General features: G+C 38.1%; 2 protein-coding genes across 8 annotated transcripts in view; both read left to right on the top strand.

Annotated features, from left to right (window-relative positions):
* The window catches only part of UEVLD (UEV and lactate/malate dehyrogenase domains), a 44491-nt gene extending 21567 nt beyond the window's left edge, over positions 1-22924 (top strand). For 4 of the 6 annotated variants that reach the window (XM_081062465.1, XM_081062466.1, XM_081062468.1 and 1 more), the window contains exons 6-12: positions 1603-1721; positions 4543-4645; positions 9753-9923; positions 10921-11094; positions 16579-16639; positions 18501-18624; positions 19422-22924. In XM_081062465.1, the coding sequence (XP_080918591.1) occupies positions 1603-1721; positions 4543-4645; positions 9753-9923; positions 10921-11094; positions 16579-16639; positions 18501-18624; positions 19422-19589 (920 nt within the window). In that variant the 3' untranslated portion in view covers positions 19590-22924. Of the gene's footprint in view, positions 1-1602; positions 1722-4542; positions 4646-9752; positions 9924-10920; positions 11095-14382; positions 14594-16578; positions 16640-18500; positions 18625-19421 lie in introns of all 6 variants that reach the window. The other 2 variants (XR_013994166.1, XR_013994167.1) reach the window with 1 other exon arrangement.
* Positions 22925-23349: 425 nt separating this feature from the next.
* TSG101 (tumor susceptibility 101) overlaps positions 23350-26380 on the top strand; it is a 41830-nt gene continuing 38799 nt past the window's right edge. Inside the window, exon 1 of one of the 2 annotated variants that reach the window (XM_081062469.1) lies at positions 23350-24065. In XM_081062469.1, the coding sequence (XP_080918595.1) occupies positions 24024-24065 (42 nt within the window). In that variant the 5' untranslated portion in view covers positions 23350-24023. The remainder of the gene's footprint in view (positions 24066-26380) is intronic. The other variant, XR_013994168.1, reaches the window with a different exon arrangement.

Consider the following 26380-nt stretch of genomic DNA (forward strand, 5'->3'; position numbering starts at 1 on the left):
CTGATGAACCAAGAGACTTAGGATTTTATTCAAATGAGGGCACAGAATATTCAAGTTTTATGGATGGTGTCCCAGGTGTTCCCAGGGCGGGTCCCTGCTGTCTTTGCTGACTACTCCTTCCTGTAGGGAAGTGGGATTTCCTGGTTCTTATTAATACTTGGACCTTGTTGAAACTGTCGTGGCGGCACAGCGGGTGGAGATATTATTTCCCTGCCCGCAATGCTGGTAGTATTACAATGTATTGTAGTTAGCTGTAGCTGCATCTTTTCTTAAGAATGATCTCATCTCCTCTCTTTCCTTTGTCTCCCACACTTCATCCTTTCCTTCCTCTCCCTTCTTTCCCCGTGGCCCTGTTCTTTCTGCCTACGGTAACAGTCTTAAATAATATTTTTTAAGTGTTTGAAAAGATACGAGGTCTAACAATTAAGTTGGCGAACTTGTTGCAACAATGTTGCTAACCTTTTTTGATATCAAGGGAATTATTCATTATGAATTTGTACCAACTGGACCGTTAACCAAGTTTATTTAGAAGTGCTGAAAAGTCTGCGTGAAAAAGTTTGACAACCTGAACTTCTTGCCAACAGTTCATGGCTCTTCCATCACAATGCACCCGCTCACACGGCACTGTCTGTGGGGGAGTTCTTAGCCAGTAAGCAAATAACCATATTGGAACACCCTCCCTACTCACCTGATCTGGCCCCAATGGCTTCTTTCTTTACCCGAAGATAAAGGTAATATTGAAAGGAAGATATTTTGATGACATTCAGGACATCAAGGGTAATACGACAACAGCTCTGATGGCTATTCCAGAAAAAGAGTTCCAAAATTGCTTTGAAGGGTGGACTAGGCACTGGCATCAGTGCATAACTTCCTAAGGGGAGTACTTCGAAAGTGGCCATAGTGATATTCAGCAATGAGGTATGTAGCACTTTTTCTAGAATGAGTTCCTGAATTTAATTGTCAGACCGCATATATTCTTTTTAAAAGAATAGCCTTAGGGGTAGCCGGTTAGCTCAGTTGGTTAGAGAGTAGTGCTGTTAGCATCAAGATTGCCAGTTCGATCCCCACATGGGCCATTGTGAGCTGTGCTCTCCTTGGAAAAAAAAAGAGTAGCGTCTATTTAGTCTTAGAGATTCCTGTCTTTCTTGCATTTCGTATGTTCAACAAGTATTTTTGAGTGACTATTATGAACTACCATGTTTCCCCGAAAATCAGACCTAGCCGGACCATCAGCTCTAATGCGTCTTTTGCAGCAAAAATTAATATAAGACCCAGTTTTATATAATATAATATAATATAATATAATATAATATAATACCCGGTCTCGTAAGACTATAATATTATATAATAATATAAGAATATAATATAATATAATATTATATTATATTATATTATATTATATTATATTATATTATATTATGTAATACCAGGTCTTATATAAGACTGGGTCTTACATTAATTTTTGCTCCAAAAGACTCATTAGAGCTGATGGTCTCCTAGGTCTTATTTTCAGGGAAACATGATAGCACAGTGTTTTCTGTCAAAATTATTGAAGTTTGGTGTATTTTTTAAGTTCTCATGATCATTCACTTTGCTTTCTAGGTGTATCAGACATAAATTCAAAGAACTGGGCAAATTATGAGAATAAAACAATTAATAAAATTACTGTGGTTGGAGGTGGAGAACTGGGAGTTGCCTGCACATTAGCAATTTCAGCCAAGGTATGTAAGCATAGTGGTTATAAATTTGTTATATTGCAACACTTTTAGGTAGTTTATATTTAACATAGAAGAAGTAATGGCTTAATTTCGTTCTGTGGGAAAACCTCATTTTGTCTTACACTATAGTTAGTTGACAAAAAAATAGTTGAAAACTCTCCTCAGGGATGCTGCCTCTTAATTACTAGTCATGGAATAGACTTTGAAAAAGTGGTTTGAACAATGAGCTCATCATCCTAATCCAAGGGAAACCTCAATTTAACCTCATCTGACGGAGTCACAAACTCTTTTGTTTTCTGTTGTGCTGCTTTAATTAAACTCTTATTTAATAATTTTAGCTCTTTCTAAAATTAGCATTTTTGTTAAGATTGCCTTTTTCTTGTGTGTACTTTATTTTAGGACTGTAATTCCTGAGTTGACATTTTACTAGTTTGAGATTTGTTTACTTTTCATCAGTTCTTTTTACTAGATTTTTTCTGTATAAATTATTTTCCGAAAGGCATTTGAATCCCCTTCTAGAGCGGTTCAAAAGCCCCTCCAGCGCCCAGTATGCTGGTAACAGCATGTCTGTTATGTCATTTGAGGGATGTAGCCAAGAGTAGAATAGCTGTCCTCTTGTTTATTTGGTACCTGGCATTTGGTTTTCTTTACTATTAAAATTTGATTGTTTGCCATCTAAATTCTTCCCTTTCTTTATCATCTAATTTCTTTTATTTAAGGCTCATGTATGTCTTGGAGGTACATTCTACTTCAAGCAAATAATTAAATTGTATCCAGGGAGCTAGAAAAATTTAAAAGCTGGCTGCTCAGAACAATATATACTAACTTTTGACATATTATAGTTTCATTTACTCCACCCTCCATCTGAATATACTGTTCCCTCTTAATTGGAATTTGAATTGTTGTCAGTTCCTTTGTTACTAAACAGAATACTTCTGTAAACATTGCTTTACAAATTCTTATTTTCTCATCTGGATTTTCTTGTAGGTGTACATAATTTCAAAAATAGTACTAGCTAGTCAGAGGGCATGAATGGTTTTTATGGCACTTATTACGTATTGCTAGATGGTTCTTCAGAAAGCACTAATTTATGCTGCTAATAAAAAAGTGCACACTGACCTGATTTTTAATATCCTTAACAGTACTGAGTTTTGTCAATTTTCTTCATTTTTATTAAGTATAGAAAGGCCCTTTAAAGTCATGTTGCTTTAACTATTTAAGAGTCTTACTATCAGTATTCCTTTGTGAACTATCTAGATGGAACATTGTTTCCATTTTTCTTTTTTAAACAATGTTTTCATACAAGGTACAACATTCAAATAGTACAATAGCAGTCATAATAGTGACAGTGGTATGAAGGAATCGTGGTACCAGCAGTAACTAACCTTTACTGAATGCTTACTGGGTGCCAGGCACTCATTTTTAGAGCAGCCCTGTGGCTTAGATACCATCATTACTGCCATTTTACAAGTGAAGAAACCAGGGCATAGGGAGGTACCCACTTGCTCAGTCACACTGCTAATAAATGCAGCCAGGATTTGAAGCTAGGCAATTTATTTATAGAACCTGCATTTAAACAAAATCCCTGGTGATCCATGTACTTCACTAATCTATTTAATGCGAACCCTGAAAGCTTGAGAAGCTGTGCTCCAAACCACTATGTTATACTGCCTCATTATAATTGTTGTTGTTATCTATTGGCATTTAGGTGGTTTCTAGTCTTTTGAATATATGTATATATATTGTATCATTAGACACATGTGCTAATAAACTTGTAGGATAATTTCTATAAATGAGATTCGGGGTTAAAGGAGTTACTGTATTTTAAAATTTTGATAAAAATTGTCAAATTATCTCCCATGTCAATTATACCAATTTAGTCTCATATTTACAGCATATGAAAATACCTGTTTTTTATTGTTAAATTTTTGGATCTTTGCCTGTCTGATAAATGAAAAATGGTAACTCATAGTTTTCTTTGCATTTCTCTTACAAGTGTGGTTAACAATAATAAAATTAATAGGTACAATTTAGAGAGGACTGCTCTCTGCCAGCCCTATGTCTTATAATTAATCCTCAAACCCATGAAGTAAGGCCAAGTTCAGTGACTTGCCCAGCATTACAGAGCTAAAAAGTAGTATAGCTGGGTTGTTTTCTTAACTTCTGTACTTTCTACCTGATAGCCTAGTAGGTCCCTGGGTACTCTTGCCCCTGCACTCTAAGGTGGGAGACATCCTCACCTCCCTTACTACTTTGGAAAGACTTTGCACAAAGGTAAACTGACTTCTGGTAGTTCCATGTACGGGTCAGCCCATCATGGCACCCAGAGAGCCACCTACAGGCACGTGCAGGTATTTTCCGTGAGCTGTCTGGGGAGAGTACTGCATGATAATGGGATTTCCTTTTAGATTTATGGTTATTATCCTTTTTTTCAAGAGAAACTTGGCAATAGTGTTGACTTGATGCTAAAATAGACCCAAAAAAAATCACTCTAATTTCTTTCAGAAGGTACATTATGACATCAAAATGAAAACGTCAGCCCAAGAACAATAGCAAGCACAGTGTACCAAATCATCTTTATTACTCATTCCATCAAAAGAAACCTGCATCTGTGACTTCTGAGTCAGCCCTGTTAGATACCAGTGTTCAGTCAAGCCTAAAGGATCACATTATTCAGTTCATGGTATCTTGCTTGTATGTCCTCTTATTGCTATTGTGTTACTTTTGCCTCATCTGACAGCACATGAGCCCTCCCTTCTGAATGAATTAAAATTGAGTAACCGGCCATGTCCAGTGTAATGTTGTTCTTTTTCTTATTGTACAGGGCATTGCAGACAGACTTGTCCTCTTAGACCTCTCAGAAGGGACTAAAGGAGGGATGATGGACCTTGATATCTTCAACCTTCCAAATGTGGAGATAAGCAAAGGTCTGGTTATTCTGCTTAAAAGATGGATGCTTTGTTTGCTTTCATATTTAAGTTCTAGAATTTTTTAAAATAGACTTTATTTTTTAAAGCAGTTATACGTTCAGAGCAATAATGAGCAGAATGCGCAGAGATTTCCCATATACCCCCTGCTCCCACATATGCATAGCCTCCCCCCTTGTCAGCATCCCCTACCTGAGTGATACAATTGATGAAGCTACCTGGATACGTCATTATCATCCAAAGTTAATAGTTTACATTAGGATTTACTCTTGGTGTTGTACATTCTATGGGTGGTATGGACAAATCTATAATGACCTGTATCCACCATTATCGTATCATAGAGTTCTTTCACTGCCCTAAAAATCCTCTATGCTTTGCCTAGCATCCTAGATTGTAATGCCAATGCACCTAGTCCAAATCCCCTAAGATTCAAATAAGTTAAGTGACTTACCCAGAGTCATTCAGAGGCTGCAGTTGATTATCAGATTGGATTTATTTGTTCTCTGTCTCTGGCTTACACTTTAGTATAAATTTGTTTTTTCTGATTGCTTGCTTTTTCATAATGGTTAAGAACACTGATTTTAAAGTTAGACAGATGCAGGAGTGTATCCTAGCTCTGCCACACTATACCTCTGACATATGTCAGATTATATAATCTCTCAAAGTTCAGTTTGATCATCTATAAAGTGGGAATAATACTTGCCTCTTGGTATAAAGCAAAGTACTAAATCAAAATTTTTAAAAAAATTCAATTCACATTGCTTTCACTAAAAATATATTGAGGTTTTTTTTTTGTTTGCTTTTTAAGTATTCTTTTATTTTTCAATTACAGTTGACAATATTATATTAGTTTCAGGTGTACAACATAGTGATTAGACACTTATATGACTCTGATAAACTTAGTACCCATCTGACAACATGCATACTTCTTACATTACTATTGACTGTATTTCCTATGCTATACTTTATCTCCCTGTCACTATTTTGTAACTCCCAATTTGTCCTTCTTAATCTCTTCTCCTTTTTCACCCATCTCCCTACCCTCATCCCCCTTCCATCTAGCAACCATTAAAATGTTCTCTGTGTCTGTTTGTTCTCTGTGAGTTTGTTTGTTCATTTATTTATTATTTATTTTTTTAGATTCCGCATATAAGTGAGATCATATAGTATTTGTCTTTCTCTGTGTGACTTATTTCACTTAATACCCTTTAGGTCTATCCATGTTGTCGCAGATGGCAAAATTTCATTCTTTTTTATAGCTGAGTAACATTCAATGTACCACTTCTTTATCCATTCATCTATTGACGGGCACTTGGTTGCTTCCGTGTCTTGGCCATTGTAAATAATGCTGCGATGAACATATGTATGTATATGTCTTTTCAAATTAGTGTTTTGGTTTTCTTTGGGTAAATACCCAGAAGTGGAATTGCTGGGTCCTTCTTTGTCTCTTCGTTTTAAAATCTATTTTGTCTGGTATAAGTATTGCTACCCCAGTTTTTTTTCTATCATTTACATCTTCATGAAATATTTTTTTCCATCCCTTTGCTTTCAGTCTGTGTGTGTCTTTTGATCTGAAGTGAATCTCTTGTAGGCGGCCTGTGTAAGGGTCTTGTTTTCTTATCCATTCAGCCACCCTCTGTCTTTTGATGGAGCATTTAATCCATTTACATTTAAAGTAATTATTGGTTGTAGTGATTGCCATTTTATTATTCATATTTTTTATCTTTTTTTCTTCTTAAAGAAGTGCCTTTAACATTTCTTGTAATACTAGTTTGGTGGTGCGGTATGTACTCCTTTAGTTTTTCCTTATCTGGGAAAAAATATATTGTTAAAATAAGTTTTAATAAAAACAAAAAACATTTCTGTATAATTAATAAATAAAATTTTAAATGTTAAAAAAGTAATTTTTAATTTAAAAATATTACATATATTTTATAATGTACATAATAAATTAGTACAGGCATATACAGAGGGTGCCTGAAAAATGTATACACATTTTAAGAAAGAAAAAAACTGTAGTAATTGTAATACTCAATATAGACTGATAACAAAAGATGAATACAGGTCATGTTTGACTTCTACAATTACAAAAGGTGCTCAAAGTGGTTACCATCACTGTCCAGACACTTCCGATTACGGCGAACTACTGCTTGAGCATTGATAACATCTCTTAAAATGTGTATATATTTTTTTGGCACCCTCAGTGTATGTAGGTAAATACTATATTTGGGGATGTGGACTTAAAAATATTTCATTACCAGGGATGCATGATCAAAAAAACTGGAAGACCATTGAACTAGAAAGTGTTTATTCTAACCTTCCGAAACCAGGTGATAGTGAAAGCCAGTTTGTAATATGTTGTAGTTGTCTGGCTTTTCTTTGCCTTTCCTTACTTTGGTCCCTTGTATTCCTTGACCATATTTTCCAAGTAAAAGGTTGAGGCATAATGGTTTCACAAGCCTAAATGTACTAAGAACTAAAGTTGAAGTTATACCTCTAGGTTATAAAACTTCGGTGTAATAGTGCTAGCGAGCCTCTGGATCCCTGTAGGATGCCTGTAGGATCCCTGTAGGATACAATGACTTCATTTTCTGTCTCTAGAAAGAGTGCAATAGTTGCTTTAATGATCCTTTCTTAGGCTTCGACTAGAGGATCCCTGAGGGAGCGGGTTATTCCCTTGTGCCTGTCATTTTCAGGTACTGAAATTCTTAAGGGATCTCTTAACTTTTCCAAATGACTTTAGGGGACTGTTTAGTACATGGACCCTAGAGGCTGTGAGGCCATTTAGGACCTGAGGAAATTGTTTCCTCCTGTGTGTTTCATTAACCATCAATAACCATTGTTTCAGATAATTGAAAGAATAGAATCCTTGGAGTGGATATGTAGGGCATGGCGCTTGTCGCCAAGGAGGGAATGCGGACTGAGTGCACACTATCTTGGGGCAAGTTTCAGGTTCCCCTTGTTAATTTTGGCTGGGCATTCCTGGTAACACTTATTAAATTACTGTTCCATGAAGTCATTTTAAATATAACGTTAACTAACATCTCCTAAATATGTTCTAGGATATGGTGAAGTACGTTAATAATTTTGGGAAATTAAGCTCACTTGAAAATTTTAGTTCCAATCATGACAATTTTAGTCCCCATCATGACAGGCATTGATGATTGCAACTGACTGATCATCCGAGAATTGCACTTTGCTCCATTTGGATATTTTTTAAGTAGCTACTAAAACATTCGGGGGATATACATATGTACATATGAGCATGCAAATATACTATATTGCATACATAAACACTCATGCTTGTATATGCATAGACTAAATCTGGAGAAATACCAAGGAATTGTTAAGAGTAGTTGTTTCAAGAGTCAGACTAGGGAAACCGGTTCTGCACTTGTTTCATGCACTTAATATTTTTATCCCTCCTTTTAAAAAAATTGTGCTAAAATGGATATAACATAAAATTTACCATTGGTGACTTTCCTTTGCTCTGAAATACATTTTTTTAAAAAATTAAATTTATTGGGGTGACAATTGTTAGTAAATTTACATAGATTTCAGGTGTACAATTCTGGATTACATCATCTATAAATCCCATTGTGTGTTCACCACCCAGTCAATTCTCTGAAATACATTTTTTTAAAAAGATTTTATTGGGAAAGGGGAACAGGGCTTTATTGGGGAACAGTGTGTACTTCCAGGTCAAGTTGTTTTTTCCCAAGTCAAGTTGTTGTCCTTTCAGTCTTAGCTGTGGAGGACGCAGCTCAGCTCCAGGTCCAGTTGCCATTACTAGTTGCAGGGGGCACAGCCCACCATCCCTTACGGGAATCGAGGAATCGAACTGGCAACCTTGTGGTTGAGAGCCTGCGCTCCAGCCAACTGAGCCATCCGGGAGGCAGCTCAGCTCAAGGTGCCGTGTTCAACCTTAGTTGCAGGGGGCGCTGCCCACCATCCAGTGCGAGAGTGGAGGAGTTGAACTGGCAACCTTGTGGTTGAGAGCCCACTGGTCCATGTGGGAATTGAACCGACAGCCTTCGGCGTTAGGAGCATGGAGCTCCAACCGCCTGAGCCACCGGGCCGGCCCTGAAATACATTTTATAAAAAAGACACACACTGAAGATTCTCAAAAGTAGTCCGATTGGGTAAAGAAGTGATTTCAGTAGCTTTGCGGCTCCATAACAAATTTAGCAACAACAAAACTTGCTTGTGAACTCCAAGAGAATAAACAGATATCAAGGTCTTTGAAGCACTTCCATTTTCAGAACTCTTTCACATGGTCTCGATTTGTAAAAGCACTGAATTGGGCGGGATTGATCATTCCAGTGACCATCAGTTACTGAAACAGCGGGAAAAATCACAGACATGGAACTATTCCCCCAAGAGTCCTCCATACAGCCCTTTCCCTTCTCTTCTTGTTACCCAGAATGTTGCAGGGGGGAGTCAGTCACTTTTGATGATAGTGGCGACTTCAACCAGAGTCTTTGTAGCTAAATGGCACTGACGCAAAATTCTGTTTATGTGTCTTATTCCCATGACATTTGAAATTTCTGGGTTTGCATAAGAGTCCATACCAAGATAGTGATGGTCTTTTATTTTTTCTTTTCATTTTTTTGGTCTTTTCTTTTCACTCTGGAAAACTAGAAATGCAGGCAACCCTAGAAATCATTGAATCTGACTGCTGCTCAGGAGAGCCCCATGTGAGGCTTGAGGGGAATGAAGACACTGAGGGCAGATATTTCTAAAGAGGAGAGAGAGAGTGAGAGAAAGAGAAAGAGAGAGAGAGAGAGAGAGAGAGAGAGAGAGAGAGAGAGAGAGAGAGATGTGAATTATGTAAAAATCGTTAATTTCTTATCTGTGGGTTCTGGATCCTATAATTTATTTGGCTTTATTGCTCTCTTTCCCCACCTTGGGATACACTTATGCTCTTAATCCTCTTTCTGGTGGCAAACTTCAGCACTTTGTATACTTCCTATGGAAATAGGATGGACCTGAGGGCAGGTACACCTAAAAGCTCTCTGCTTGTAGAGAAGAAAAACCTCGTTGTCCTGAACTCAGACCTGGTCAAAACCTACATCTTGAGCTCACACTGTTTCTCTTTATTCATTAGATTTGTCTGCCTCCGCTAATTCCAAGGTGGTCATCTTCACAGTTAACTCGCTGGGTAGTTCTCAGTCCTACCTGGGCGTGGTGCAGAGAAACGTGGATCTGTTCAGAGCCCTTGTCCCTGCTCTGGGACATTATAGTCAACACAGTGTCCTGCTCGTTGCATCTCAACCAGGTAAAAGGTTTTATTTTAAATGAAATTGACGGTCCAGTGCATCAGTAGAGTTGCCATTACTCATGAAAGTCATAAAACTAGATTATAAAGGGACGGCTGGAGTATTCACCTAAATTGCTCTTATAATGAACACTACAGTATTTCCATATCTTTTCAACAAGTTATTTCTTACAACTGGCATTAACTGGAAGGTTACAAATTATGATTTTTTTTAATGTAATATTATTATGTTCCAGGTTGTTAGCCATGCTTCCCTCAGTGAGAAAAATCGTTAAAACACCCAAGAGAAAAATACTGGCTTATGTGAAAGATCTTTTGTTAATTCCAAAGTGTCATAAAATGTTAGTGAGCATGCAAGAGTGCATGCTCTTTTTTGTATTTGAAATTGTTTTACTTAAAAAAGAAATATCTTCAAAGAGTTAGATGTGGTGCTGGACTCAAATTAGTGAACACATTTTTAAATGTTCCCAATATAGGAGTGTGGTATGCATTTCACTTGTTTTCCTATAGTAATTGGTTGAGAGACACTGGTCTCTTTTAATTCCTGACATCTTGTGGCATGTAAGAAAAAGTTGTGTTTTTGTTCACAATGCTATACTGCATAGTGGTGATATATGATTCCATATTTTAACTTAAAGATAGAAATTAAAATTCAGCTTAAGATAGATGTAAAAGAGAACTTGATCAATGAAAACAAAATTATCTTCCAGTATTCTGTGCCCAGTTTTCCTCTTCCTTGCTTAACTATACTAGGAAATTATCTGTTTTCTACTCTTAATTTATATTTAACAACAAAGTGATGTTAAATCATGCTGAAATCTGGTTTGTGTTTTTAATATACATTAAAAATATATTATGCCTTATATTGCTTTTAGACCTAAGAACAGTATGTACAAGTTCTCGTATACTTATTAAAATAATAAATATTTGTTTATGAACTAGGCTAGGAGTATATTTTTAAAAATCTCTACATTTTCACCTTGTATGCAATATTTAGTGGAAATCATGACCTATGTGACATGGAAACTGAGTACGTTTCCTGCAAATCGAGTGATTGGAATTGGATGCAATCTGGATTCACAGAGATTACAGTATATTATTACAAATGTGTTGAAGGCACAGACTTCAGGAAAAGAAGTATGGGTTATTGGTGAGCAGGGAGAAGACAAAGGTAAGAAACACATTTTCACCAGTGGCCGAAATCACCAGTGGCCATGATATTCAGATATATCTGGGGACTCAAGAATTGTGGAGCTTAGTTGGTTTTTGTTCCACATTTGAGTGCCTTCTGTGTAACATGTCCTACCTATATTGTGAATAGACTCCTTGAAACACGTTATTCTACTTATATTTACTTTTCTGTAAGTTTAAGATTAGTCGTGACCCCTTAGTCAAGTTGTATATGTTCTCAAAACTATTTTCTTAGAATTTAAAGCTTCCTATATGCTTTGATGCTAAATATTAACAGTTGTTATATCTGGGTTAGAGGTAACTTTTGAAAATTGTGTACTTTTCTGTGTTTTCTAATTTTGTCATGTGGTATTTTTAAGAAAATTATTTTAAGAAAATATAGCAGCATTTTAAATCTGTATAAATCTGCACTGGCTACCTAGAAAATTCAATGCTAGAAAGGTTATAGAATAAACTTTTACAAAACTTGGCTGTGTGATTAAAGCAGAACTACTTTTCAGGCTCATAATGCTGCCTGACAGGAAGCACTAATCAATAGGACCCTAGAAAATAGTAGCAAACAAGAACTTGCAACAGATGTAGTAGAGTAACGAATGTCTAGGGCAGGGGTGTCCAAACTGCGGCCCCCTGGCCAACTGCAGCCCATGATCCATTGTTAATTGGCCCGCAGCAAATTCCAAAAATATATTTAGTTTACTTAAATAAACCAGGTGAGGCAATATGTACTTCACCTCGAGTGAGTGGCCTGGCTTTTTGTGTATTTTACTGCATATGGCCCTTGGTGAAAAACGTTGAAAAAAGTTTGGACACCCCTGGTCTAGGGTTTCAAACAAACCCAAGACCCTAAATTTTACTTTACTTTACTCCATTTGAGTTCTGGTCTAAGCTGATCTTTTGTTTATCTGATTATTGCAAATCTCCCAGTTAGTTTGCTCTTTCCCCTCTAGTCTACGCTGTAAATGATGCCAGATTAATAATGATATTAGCCAAAACTTTCATAGTGTTTACTGTATCCTTTCATATATTAATTCAGTATTCCTAAATCATATTCCTCTTTTCAAAAACTTTCACTGGCTTCCTCTGACCAAACCATGAAATTGCTTTGCTTGGCATTGAAGGAGTCCCAAAATGTAGCCCTATTCTTCCTTCCCCATTATAGTTATGGAGGTAGTCATGTTATTAGAGAGCTGGGCGGGACCCAAGGGATCATCAATTATATTTTGTTTTCGGGAGCCAGCAATGGATGCAGGGATGGTAAGTGACCTGCCCAAGAGCCTACAGCTTTCCGGGTCAGAGGAGGTCCTGAAACGGAGGTCCTGTGCCTTCCAGTCCCCCCACCCCACAGCTTTGCTTCAGCCACAGCGACCTTTGCCCACTGCATCCACCTCCCCCATCGTCTTCATATTCAAATCTCTCTGCATATTTAAATCTCATCCTTCAAAGCCTTGGTCAAGCCGCCTTTACTTACATTATGAAGCTTTTCATGATCACATCACTCCACAGTGATTTCTTCATTCCTTTGAGCTAAAAGCTACTGCTAGCTTATGGTAATTAACCATATATTGTCTCATGGCATTATTCTTTTGTTAAACTGCTGTTTATTCTCATCCAATTTTAACATTGTGCACCTTCTCCTTATTAAAAGTGTAAATTGTTAAGCTATTCTTTTAGTTGAAAAAGTCATTCACATTGCAAAAAAATTAAATAGCACACAAATATAGGCAGTGAAAAATAAGTCACCCTTCTATGCCAGACACCCATTCCTTCTCTAGAAGCAATCAGTTAGCAGCTTCTTGTGTAACCTTCCAGAAATGTTCTGTGCATAGACAAGTACATGTATGAAATCATGTATCATTCTCCACCTTGTTCTTTTACTTGTTAATATGACTTGGAAATGATTGGAAATGATCTATGTATAAGAATATATAGGTCTCATTCATTCTTTTTAACTACCAGATATACCGAAATTTATGTAATAGTGCCCCAAATAAGTTACAATTTTTTAATACATTTCACAGGATGGTTGCATTAACATCACAAATTGTAAGGAGAAAATAAAGGATGACGTGGCAGTAAAGAAACCTAAGGAACTGTGCTGACTACTGTTAGAGCTAGTACACAGAAGTACAAAAACCTGAACCTGTCTTTAGGAAGCGTAGAGTCCAATAAAGGAAATGACTATAATAAAAAACAGTATTGATTTGCTATGAGAGAGGTCCCAGGGAAGTAGGATAAAAGCACAAGGAAGGGATATGGAAGTTCTGTCCTCAGCTCTCAACTAGAAACTAGAAATAAAGAGATGTAGGTGCACGTTAGTTGCAATCACTTTAATATTATGTAATATTGACCCATACAAAATGCATATAATGTATACATATGTTTTAAAGCATAATACTAGTATAAACATTCATTAATCCACAGTCAATTAAGAAAATTACCGATACCACTGACGCTACCTATGTACTTCCCAACCCATCTCCCTGTCTCCCGTCTAGATCCCAGTAACAGATCACTTTTTATCCTGTCTTCTACTTCCTCCCAGAGATAGTAATATCCATGGATAGGTATGCTTACCTTGGCCGTGAAGCCCGAAATGGATTAGAGGCTCCCTCTGCTGGTTTCATGTGTAGACACCAACTGATTATATTTTTGCATAAGTGACACAACCATAGTAATAGCAATTGTAATTTTATATTGACTGACTACTATATGTATTAAATGCTTTGCATATCTCATTTAAAATTTAAAAACACCCTGAGAAGGAGGTGGTGGTTTTCCAAATTAATAGATGAGGAATCTTAAGACTCAGTGAGGTTAACTGGTTTGTCTGACGTTACATGTCTAATAAGGGCAAAACTGAGATTTGAACCCCGATCGACTCCAAAGCTGTGCTTTTTCTTGCTGTGACTTAATTAGATAATTTAAATAAAGCATTTAGTAACAGTGTCTGGCACAGAGTAAACTCTCATACATGGTCGTTGTTATTGTAGTAATCAGCAAGATGGTGATGAGTAGAGAGCAAAAGGACAAGTACAACTATGCTTTGAAGTAAAGCAGTATTAGGATTTGGAAACAGTTATAAGTTATAACTGCTTATAAGTTATAAGCAGGTGTGTAAATAAAATTATTAACTGCTTATAAGTTATAAGCAGGTGTGTAAATAAAATTATTCTCAAGTATTTCAGAGACAAATGACAGCTACAGCTTGGGGAAGGAATCATATGCCATACAAAACCCTTTAGGATCTGTTTCCTGCTTCCCTCTCCAGCGTCATCGGCCATCTGCCAGGCATTCTATGCTAGTCAGATGGTCAGCTTGCAGTGTCCTGAATGGTTCGTGCACTCTCATGCCTCCTTGCCTTTGTACCTGATGCTTCCTTTCCCTGAACTTTCATTCACTTGGGTAACTCCTCCTTACCCTTCAAGACTGGGCTTGAGTGCCACCTCTCCTGGGAAGCCTTCCCCAATTCTCCAGGTTAAGTAAGTTAATGCCTTTATTATAAAAATTATCACACTGTGTTATAATTGCTTATTTACCTGTCTGTTCACCCTACCAGACTGCAAGCTCCGTGAGCTTGGAATGTGTTTTGAAATGAATGATCCTGACCCATCTAGTGACCAAAGGTCATTCATATTATGCCCCACCAAATTAGTCAGCAGAACATGTGCTTCGGAGCTGCTATTGTCAGCTGTGATATTAAAAGCATATGTAAACTGTAGGTAACTCCTTCAAATGGTCTTTTAGAAATCCAAGGGCTGGACCTCAGAACAGAGGGTTAGCTCATCTGCTTTCGGCATCAGTCTTACCAAAGGGGTGGGTGGTAAATGGAATGGAAAACTGCTATCCCGTGGTCATTTTTCATTAAAATTTGGGGGCCAGAAGATTACTGTTCTTGAGGAGTGGAACCAGAAAGATTAGGATACAATATTTGAAAGAGCTCCATAAACTAGGGTGGATATACATTTAGGAAGTTTGAAGGGCTAAGCAGTAAATGAACAAAAAATGAAATAATTAAGTCCATCTCAACTTAATTGAAAATTCTAATAACTGTGTCATGAGCAAATTTTTTTCTTGTGGTTCTTATAAATCCAGATTCAGAGAGGAAAGATAAAGAATGTGATCATGTAGATAATATATAATGACTGTGATACTCATTACTCATTTTCATATTTGTTTTGTGTCCTTTGTCCTTTTTTATACCTATCTTGCCCCTTTTACTCATCTTTCCAAGGTCTATAAATGCTGTATTTCATTTAGGAGACATTTCCTTGCAATTTTCTGTTTATTGTGAATATGCTAATAAAGTACCAAAATTGTTTTAGAAAATGATTCATGTATAATCCTTCTATCCAAGGAAAACATTTTTTTTAAATCCCTAATCTGTCCACATGTATTTAAGTTTTTCATGTAACAGTTCTTTGTTTTGCTGTTATTTTATTTAATGGAAAAACTTTAAAACCTTTTCTGTTTTTCACCTTAATTTTTACGTTTTCCTGTGTTGTGAGATATAATTACGGATGGTGTGCGAGGTCAGTTCTGTATTATCTCCTGTGCCTTCGCTGGCATGGTAAAGTATGTGAGAGGACACAGAGGGAGAACACCTGGTCCTCGCCCCCTGGGAGCTTGTACTCAGTTTGAAGAAGCGAGAAACACATAGTATCCTTTGTTGGTAACACATCACTAAATTTAGGTCTAATTTTGAATGCATTTGAGAAGACTTGTATGTTAAACCTAAGATAGTCTTATATACCTGGATGTATTTTTGTTTTGCTTACCTAAGTAAAGATTTATCAAAGAATGTATCAAAGGATGTTTTCACACAGATGAGACACAGTTGAATATTTTAGAGAGGTTTGAAAATGTTACTTTCAGTTCAGTATTGAGGTGTGGTGTAAATATCCAGTTCCTGGGCACAGCATTGAATTTTGAATTGTTTTTATCAATGGTGTAGTGAGAGGAAATGGGTCACGCCAAAGATGCTCTTAGAAAACCATGCCCGGCCTCTCTAATAGCTGTGGAAATCTAGCCCAGGATCCATGACCAGATTATTTCTCACCTGGTGAAAGAAATCCATTTGTGTGGTTCCCAACAGAATAGATGCCAAGTGTTTGTAGCACTTGAGAACCTGTTATTCACAGCCTGCTATTCACAGCCTGCTAAGGGAAGAAAGCTTTCTGCTTGTACAGTAAAACGGCCCTGGCAGAACTGTTATTGATGACAGCAGACAAGTGGGGCGGCTGCAAGGAGACTTTGGGGATTACAGCTTAGAGTCTTTCTAACCCCAGGCAACCGGTACAGCACATTTAGTGTCATCAGTGTAAAAATGTAACTATTGCTAGGAGGGGGGGAAAATGCATATTCAGTGTTTCATACAGGTACCCTTGGCTGCAAATGATCATTTATCACATCTTAATCCTAAGAGAGTGATTGACAAAATATAATTAATTTTTCATTTACCTTTTAGTGACCAAATGGGGTGGCCAAGAAGTAATGAGTCATATCTCTCAGGAACAGCTGTCCAGCAGGTAACACTGAGTGTAGATTTGCATTTATCCAATTAACAATCCAAGCTAACATAACAGCTATTTACACAGCACGCACTTAACCAGGCTTCTGCAGACAACACTAGCTAGTGTGGACAAATCCAAAAGTACAAGGGAGCAATGTTTTCTGTTCTTTGATTTCTTATCTGAAAGTAGATCTATGAGTGCTTTGCAAACTTTGTTTTCGATTCACAGTTGACACTTAAAGGGTAGAACACGTTCCTGATTTGTAGACGGTGGTTTATAGCTCCTACATCTGTACATCTGAGGATATTGAGAATTTTCTTAAATGTAGAAGAGAATTTGTCCATACCACTTAAAAATTAATATGTGTTTATAAATCACACATAAACATGTTTAGAAATTAGTCTAACATGAATGGATAAGCCATGTTATAAGTTCAGGCAAAAGCAAAGTATAAGGCACAGATCCTTGTATATTTTGTGTCTATTCAGAGCCTTCCAGGGTCTAGACCCTGAGGTTGGCCTCTACAGACATTTTCATGCCATTTGTTGTTTCACCGTCACTTCAGAAAATACTTTCCTACAGTTTGAGTGGGGGAGATTTTTAGCTTTTTAAACTGTTAGCTTATGTTTAGAATGTAACAACTGGAAATAATATTCTCTTATTGAGAAGAGTAGTATATTATATAAGCCATTCTAACCTAATTCTCTACATAATCCTATATTTATATCTTTTAAAGGAAATTCAAACATGGTTCTTGAATTGATACCATTTTTTTATTAGCTACATAAAGAGTGTATGGTATTATAAAACTTTAAATACTACAGATATTTATAATATAGAAGGTGAAAAGCTGGGGTAATTCCATTTTCCAGAAACAACCACTGTTAACAGTTTAGTGTCCACATGTCCAAACATTTTTTTCAGTGTTTCTGTAAACATTATCATATTATATTTTAAAAAAAAATTTTAATAGATTTATTATTCATATTATTTTATAGCTTGCTTTGTTTCCTTAATAATAAACCGTGGACATTATTCCATATTGTACATATAAGTCTGCTTTATTCTTCTCAAGAGCTGCATGGTACTACATTTGGCAGTGATTTATTTAACACAGGGGTGTCCAAACTGCAGGCCAACCACGGCCTGCAATCCATTTTTAATTGGCCCACAGCAAATTCCAAAAATATATTTAGTTTACTTAAATAAACCAGGTGAGGCAATACTACTTCACCTTGAGTGAGTGGCCCGGCTGTTTGTGTATTTTACCGCATATGGCCCTTGGTGAAAAACGTTGAAAAAAGTTTGGACACCCCTGAATTTTAACCAATCTTCTTGCTTAATTGTTTCCAAACTTTTTTCTTTCTCAAGCAAGGCAAACATACACATATGTGTATCTTTGTACACTTGAGCATATTGCTGTAGGACGAATTCCTAGAAGGTTTTCTAGATTAGCTGTTGCCAAATCTTTCTCCTAAAAGACTACATCACTTTCCACTCTGAATAACAGTTACAGGAATCCGTACCTGTTTCTCTGTAGCTTCTCCAAAAGTAGTTATCAGTCTTTTTAATTTTTGCCAATTGTGATCAGCCAAACAGTAAGTGTACTTACTGTTTTAACTCATATTTAGTTAAATATTAGTGGTGGTGAGCATCTTCCTATGTTATTAGGCCACTTGTATCATTTCTCTGTGAACTGACATTTTAAGAAAAGCTGAATCATTAGATTATCTGTAGGCTTGTCTAACAATTGATGTATAACTCTTATTTCTGTGTCATAAAAATATGTAATTAATACCATAAATAGAAGGTAAAACTATATGCTTATTTTGTGCGTTTTCTGAAGTTTTTTTTTGTTTGTTTTTTGGTAACCCAGAGCCATGGAACTATTAAAGGCAAAAGGTCAAAGATCCTGGTCTGTCGGACTATCAGTAGCTGACCTGGTTGACAGTCTTGTAAATGATAAAAAGAAAGTGCATTCTGTATCCATTTTAGCAAAGGTAATTGCTATTCTCATTTTCTCATTATATTCTTAAACTTTTATATTATGAATATAAAGCCAGAAAAAGTGCTGTTCCCACTGTAACCCAGGTGTCTTCAATATGAGCAGCTTTTCTAAAAGTAACACATGGGAGGAGGTAGTTTGGTCTAAGTCGTATCCTGCTTCGTTATGGGAAGTGTGGACTTGCCCTTTACCCCCATGTAATTTGGGGGAATTCCCAAGAAGCATGTGTATATTCCATAAACTTCTTCTGGTTGTCATTTATCACCTCAACCAGCCAGGTCACCCCAGACTGATGTGCCAACTGGCCTTAGCTGGTCATCAGTCTGTTTCTCTGGTTCAGTTTGTCCTTTTTCCACTTTATCCCAAGCATAACCTCCCTGAAGCAAAGCGAAGACAGCGCACCAACTCTTAACCACATTTTCTTGAAAACTTAGGAATACCAGGAGAAATAAAATATAGAAAGGCAAACTTCAAACAGGTTACTGTATTTGACTGCACCCAGAGCCCATTCTGTGCTCCTCTCCTCTGACAGTCTTTTTTCTTAGCCCCCAACCTGCTACCCATATTGCCTTCCCATTAAGGGGATGTCTTTGACCAGGTTCCTCCCATTTCACAGAAATTTTCTGAAGCAATAACTTTAGTTTAGAAAACAAATAAACCAAAAAAATTTTTTAAGTTCAACTTGTATCACTTTGTACTAGGGCTAGAAAAGCAAGAAAGTATTCATATTTATGATATTAACTGTTTTGCATTGATTCAGCTCTGTTATAATCCCAGTTTTATTCATTTCAGGGATATTATGATATAAACAATGAAGTGTTTTTAAGTTTGCCTTGCATCCTGGGAACCAATGGGGTAGCGGAAGTCCTCAAAAACACAATGAAAGACGACAGAGTGACTGAGAAACTCCAAAGCAGCGCGTCATCGATCCATGGTCTCCAGCAACAGTTAAAACTTTGATTCTAAAGTTCAGAGTTACCTGAAAGGAAAGGTCATTTAATTTTGCCAACATATATAGGATGAAGAATTTCTGTATCTTACTACTTACCCTTACAAATTGTTTGATTAAGGTAGATAGTTTCTTGGTTAGTTTTGCAATTTGAATTCTTAGGGAATTAGATAAGGATGAAGAAAATCTGATTTGCTTTGTTGTTCTTGAGATATGTATACCATTCTTTAAACCTACAGCAGAGGGAAACATCATCTGCAATCTGCATCATGTAAAATTGTGTACCCTCAAAGCACATTCAGCACTTTGGGAATATTTTGAAAGTAATACATTTTTAAAAGAAAATTACTCTTTGACTGTTACAGTAAACATGATAAGCTGAAAGCCCAGTATGAATTTATGAAATCTGTGCTAGGTATACATTCAAAGGAGCCACAGTTCAAGGTATTAATATTTCCTCTTTAAAATACAGATGGTAGTAATAGCAAGAAAGCATTTCGTTTTCCTTCTTCAATGAATTAGCTACCAAAAGTGAGAAAGAGTTTTACATGTACTTTAAAATAGTAAAAGAGAAAGTGAATTTTTTTAATAAATGAAGAAAAAGTATAGTTTAACTTCTAGTGGGACTATCCTTTGTGAAATTTTCTGTAACCTTTTCTGGGCTAGATCAGATCTCTTAACATCTCAAAAACTCACTGTAATATTAGTAGAGCCATAGAGAAATGCATATTTTCAGTGAAAATTCATTATGAATGAAAGCCAAGCAGTTTACTGTAAAGCTAACATATGAAGCTTTCATAAAAGCCATTGGTTTTAAGGGGGAGAAGTTAGATAGACTGCTTGTTCAGAGCAAATCCTTTAACGACTCCTGAAGGAAGGAGTCAGTGTATGTACATTTGGTGATGGGTCAATAACAAATACCTTCATATGTAAAAGATAGCATATTCCTACTAAGGTAGCATGCAACTAATAGTAACAACTAACATCAACACTTCTTATATTTCAGGCAGTGTGATAAGCACTTTATTCTTTTACCGAATCCTCACAGTAACCCATTGAAATAGGAACTATTACCATTTTATAGAAAAGGAAATTGAGCTTTAGTGACTAAGACCTCATGGCTAAAGGGCACTTGACCATACAATCTCTAGTTTTTCTAAACACTAGAAGTGGGGAAAGACCTAATAGCCAAAATAGTTACCACAAGACCCTAAAGCTGGGGTTCTGTGCTCTTCCATTCTCATATAGAAGCTGACGTTTTTTTCCCCAACATAGTTTTTAGAAAGATTGATTCCCTGACTTTCCAGACTTTTGCCCTCAGCAAATAGCGGCGAGGGGTATGCACCGAGGTAGGTGTTTATTTATTTAGTCATTCAGGTAGTATTGACTGGGAACCTACTGTACACCCAGCGCTGCGTATATTAGGCACTGCAGATACAGTGGTGAGAAAACCTGGACTAGGTCCAAGGCCTCGTGGTCCTTATAATCTAGTATGGGAGACAGTAATCAAATGTCACACGTAAATGTACAATTGCAAATGGAATAAGTACTGTGAAGAAGTCTTAGGTGCTTTGAGAGCATATCATAGGTAAATCCAAAGCTGGTCAGAGAGATAGGAGCCCAATAGTTTATAAAGGCAGACATGGCCTAGGTGGAGAGGAGACAGTCAAACTAATACTGATTTAATATAATAATGGATGCTTATAATGATAAGTTCAAATCATTAAGAAAAGGTGATATTATATTCAGTGTCCCATGTTTAAGAAAGTAGAAAAGTATTTAATATGCTTGGAAAGATTCTCACCAGAATGAACTAGTATGAAAACCTTGGAAATTTGAAGAGATAAACATTAGTTCTGTGTAATTTCACTAGACGGGTAGATTATTTTGGTGCTACTCTAGTATTGTATTCTCATTGTCTTTTCGTATGAGATAGGAAAGTAAAAGTGAAAGAACCTTGTGTTTTCTAAACTAGCCTTTTCTAATATCTGATTAGAAATTAGATAATTTCTACTACCTAATTTCTCCTATGCTCTTACACAATAAGCTAACTACAAGGTACTGTATAGTAGATGAATTGCCAAGAATTCACTACATTAATTATAAAAGAAACATATCAGTACAATACTTATTGAGCATCTACTGTTATTCTAAGTACTGTATTAGAATCTGAGTATTTAAAGATGAGTAATAGCCCTTGCCCTATAGAAGCCCACAATATAGGAGTAATTCTATCAGATAGTTCTTAAGTGTTGAACATTATCAATCATGTTGTAAGTTCCAGATACAAGTCAAGAAGCAGTACCACCACCACCTCACTATGGTTCGGTGATAATCTGACATCCATGATGCTGCTATTTCACTTTTTCATTTTTCCAAAATCATGTAATATCTCTTGTTATGTATGATTTTTAGTGGGGCGTGGATTAAAATGTTTCTTTGATATTGTAGCAGAGAGAAATATTTTATTTTCCAACTTACATTGTAGTTTTCCTTAAATAGTAAGAATAATGAATAAAACAATCTTTGACTATTAATAATGAATAAAAAAATCACCAGGAGGTGCCTAATTTATTGAGGGGAAGGAAATGTATTCAGATTGAGAAGATTCTTTCATATAATTCATATGGTCCCCAGGATATTTAGTTATAAGTGGCTTACATGCAAAATGAAGAGAATGGATTTTGTTAATTGTTTTCAAATTTTAAAAAATTAGTTTTAACACGAAAACTTTTAAAACAATTTATTACCTGCACTCTCCCCAATGGTGAAAGCAGAATGGCTCTTCCTGAGTGAGCTGTGGCTTTAAGAACAGTTTGAAAACCACAGTGCTTTTAAGTGACATAAAAGAGATGCAGTGGAAGGACAGACTGCCTTATACTTTCATTTGACTGGGGCTGTATGCTTTACTAACATATGTATGGTGTCCATATCCCAAAACAAAATGATACCTATTGGCGGTAACCACAAGATTGCCACGGGGATACGAAAGTCAATTTGGGGAATGTAATCAATAATGTCGTAAAGATTTTGTAGGGTATCTGATGGGCACGTGTCCCATTAGGGAGACCACCTCAGGGATGATGTAGATGCCCGATCACTGCACTGTACACCTGAAGCTGAACAATAATGAATGCCAGCTACAATTTTATATGTGTATATATAGTTACAAGAAGTGGAGTACAGCCTTAGGAACAGAGACAGTGGAAATGTATCGGCTCTGCGACGTCAGAGGGGTAGGATGGGGGACGGGGGTTGTCACTGTGTGCGGGATATAAATGATAAATGTCTATTACATTGTTTTGTGCACCTGAAACTAATAAAAAATGTTAAAAACTTGATACCTATTGGAATAGCCTTTATTTTGTGTGTGCAACAATTTATAGTGATGCTTCTACACGGTTTCAGTTACGGCCTCTTTAGGTATGTGATCTTTACTTAGATGACAATTTAGAAAGGAATCGCTACCACAGCCTGTTCGCCATTAGCACTAAGGTAAAACAATCCAAGTTACCATAATTCACATAATCAAAACCAAGTTGTACAATACCTTGAATGACACTGTACTTATAAAACTGGTGGTGCCGCGCACTAGTGCCTGATACAAACGACCACGAAGAACTTTTACAGGTAGCGGACATTCGGTTAAGATCGCGTCCTCCTGTGCAGCGAGGACGGGAAGACGAGCCCGCCGCAAAGACTTGGACGCTGCACGGGCTACTACGCAAATGCAAGGCGAGGCAGCACGCAGCCGGTGTCACCGGTGATGCCGGGGCGGGGAGTGATCCCCTGGACGAGAAATGACTGCCCGGCTTCCCGTGAGACACGGTCTCTGCCTTTGCCCTTGTCCATGGAGCATGAAGAACTTGTAAGCTTAAAACAAATGAACCGGCATCATCAGAGAGACGCTGGGCATCATCTAGAGCTCGCCTCTCATCTTCGAGCGGCAGGAACTTCGCCGGAACTAGCAGTGGACCTGCGTGCTGTTATCACACGAGCAAGGTAGCGGCAGAGCAGTTTCCTGACTCCCGGTGCAGAGCCCCACCATTTGATGACTCGGTCACTAAAGCTCATGGGCAAGACTTTCGCAGTGCGCCTGCCCCTGCCCCCCTCGTCTGAGGCCAACTGTGAGACATCTGCCCATCTCGTCCTGGCCCAGAGCTTCGATCCTCGGAACCGGCCGCCCTTCATCGTGGGGACCCACCCCTGCGCGCAGAGCACTGCACCTGCGCAGCGGGTCGGTAGGACCCCGCCCCAAGCCCCGCCTTACTGTGACCTCGGAAGTGACGTAAAGGAAGCGGAAGGACGGTCGTGCTGCCGACTTCCTGTTAGAGGCGGGGGTGGGGGGGCAGGCTCCTCGGTGTGCGATTGTGTGGGGTGGCCTGGGGCAGCCCCGGAGCGGCTGGCGCTCTGCCTTCGGGGACGGGAGCCGCGACGTGGCCGCCATGGCGGTGTCGGAGAGCCAGCTCAAGAAAATGGTGTCCAAGGTGAGGCCGCGACGCGCTCGCCCCCCGACGCGCACCCACGGCTCCCTGCGGCGCCCGGCGGGGCCTGGCCCGACCCCGCCCAGCCAGCCTCCCAGGCGGGCCGGACACCTCGGTACCGCCCTCGGGCGTCTCTGCTGCCCCAGCTCACACACGCCGGTCGCCGCGAGCCGGAGCCCCGATGCGGGACCAGGGAAGGTGGGGGCGGCGGCGGTCCACAAAGGCGCGAAGCGGCGGCCGCCTGCCACCCTGCTGTCCTCTTCGGGTTGAGTTTGGAACAGTCTGGGGGACAGCGTAGTTTTTCGTTTTACTTTTCGTAACCACAGAGAGGGGATCGTATCGTCCTCTCGAGCTGGGGCGGTGCTCCCCACCTCTTGTCCCAGTAGCCGGGTCCGTCCGTGTGCGCCCTGGCTCCTGCTCCCCGGAGAGTGCGTCCTCTTGAGTTTTGTATTCCTCCCACGCGCGACGAGGAACTACTGGTTGAAGTGGCTCGATTATAAGTAAAAACGTGCAGAGAAGCCAAAGTACCAGTACCTCACTCCCTCGGGTGAAGGAAATAAAATTGCATGACCATGCCAGGGACTTTGATTTGCTAGGGTTAACTATCTTTACTTGTATGCTTCTAACGCGAATTTATTCGCTGGGAACTTCATTTGTAGCCTTCGCAGTTCGCGACCGGTGTATTTTTTCATTAAAAAAAAAAACAAACACAAATATGCGTTTTGTCTTTTACATCCGTGAAGTATTTTGAAATACTTTGATAGTTACTTCCCCTGTAGCACGTGAACCAGAGTGAAGGTGTGTTATTTTTCCTCCAATGTCCCAAAGCTAGTTGGACTAAGGTGTGTATGTGCAGGGGTTGAGAGTTGGCTCTTCTGCAGTTCACGCAGTTAGCTTTGGATGTTTGTCAAAGCAAGAATGGTAGGGATCGAAATGGTTTAACCCATTGTCAGTGTTACGAAAACACACTTATTATGCATAAGCTTAATTCTTTGGGGGAAAAAATTTTTTTTCCTAGTAAAATCGTCCCCATAGTCTTTGGTTGAAGAGCTGTCATCTCTAAAGAGAAAGTGACAGTTTTCAAAATAAAGCTTCTCTTGGTTGTCTACTGTCTTCTAGGCTTCTTGATTTTCTTTTGGTAAAGTAGTTATCCTGGACTGTAGAGGAAGTTTTGGGGAGCCCTAGAAGATTGTGGCCCAGATCTGTGTTGTAACGTTTATATATCACTTTTAAAACAAGCAAAAAAAACCCCAAAAATATATTGTTTTACATACTCTGTGATTGAAGAGTACTGTTCCATGCCGTTTTTGGTATTCATTAGCTGTCCCAGTGGAGATAGTCAAATTGGCAGTTGGGAATTCATATCTGCAGTTCAGGAAACAAGGTCCGGTTGGAATGTTTTAATTTGGGCGTCATCAGCATATAAATGTTTACAACCTTGAGGTGGATCACCAAAAGACTGAGTTTAGAGAGAGCAAGGGGACTGAGCCCTGGGGCTCAATAATTTGAAGAGATTAGAAGAGAAAGAACCAGCAGAGACTGAGAAGGGGCTGCCACTGAGGGAGGAGAGAGAAGGGAGAGGACAATGGGGAGAGGGAAGAAAAAAAGTAAAATTTAGGAAAAAATCAGGAAAAAGATAATAACTTCTAGATCCAACTACTAATTTACAGGAAATACAGAGGACATAGGAGCATATACATCAAACTACACCAAGGCGATGCATTTCGCAAAATCCAAATCATAGGAGGCTCTATAGGACAAATGAACTGATTTTTTTGAACAAATTCCAAGGGGTAAAAAATAGAAACGGGCCTATCAACTGAGGAGTAGATGAATACAATGTGATCTATTTAATAGTAATGGCATATTATTCATCCATAAAAGGAAAGAAGCACTGATACATACTAGAGCATGGATGTACCTTGAAGACATGTTGCGTGACAGAAGCCAGTCATAAATAGCATGTCATTCCATTTATATGAACTATCCAGAATAGGCAAATTGATAAAAATAGAAAGTTGATTAGCGATTGCCTAGGATGAATGAGGGTGCGGGCAGGTGGAGTAAGGGGATAATTGCTAAAGCCAGTTTCTTTTGGAGGTGATGAAAATGTTTTAAAATTGATTGTGGTGGTAGTTGTGTAACTCTGTACTAAACATCATTGAACTTCATATAATTTACTTTAAATTTGTGGATTATCTCAAAGCTGCTATCAAAAAAGAGGGATGAGAGAGGATCTGTAGATTAAAAGAGACCTAAAAGATATTTTAACAAATTGCAATGTGTGGACTTTATTTTGATCTTGATTCAAACAAACT

This window comes from Rhinolophus hipposideros (assembly GCF_964194185.1).
Source record: "Rhinolophus hipposideros genome assembly, chromosome: 10".
In the NCBI taxonomy this organism is placed as follows: Eukaryota; Metazoa; Chordata; class Mammalia; order Chiroptera; family Rhinolophidae; genus Rhinolophus; species Rhinolophus hipposideros.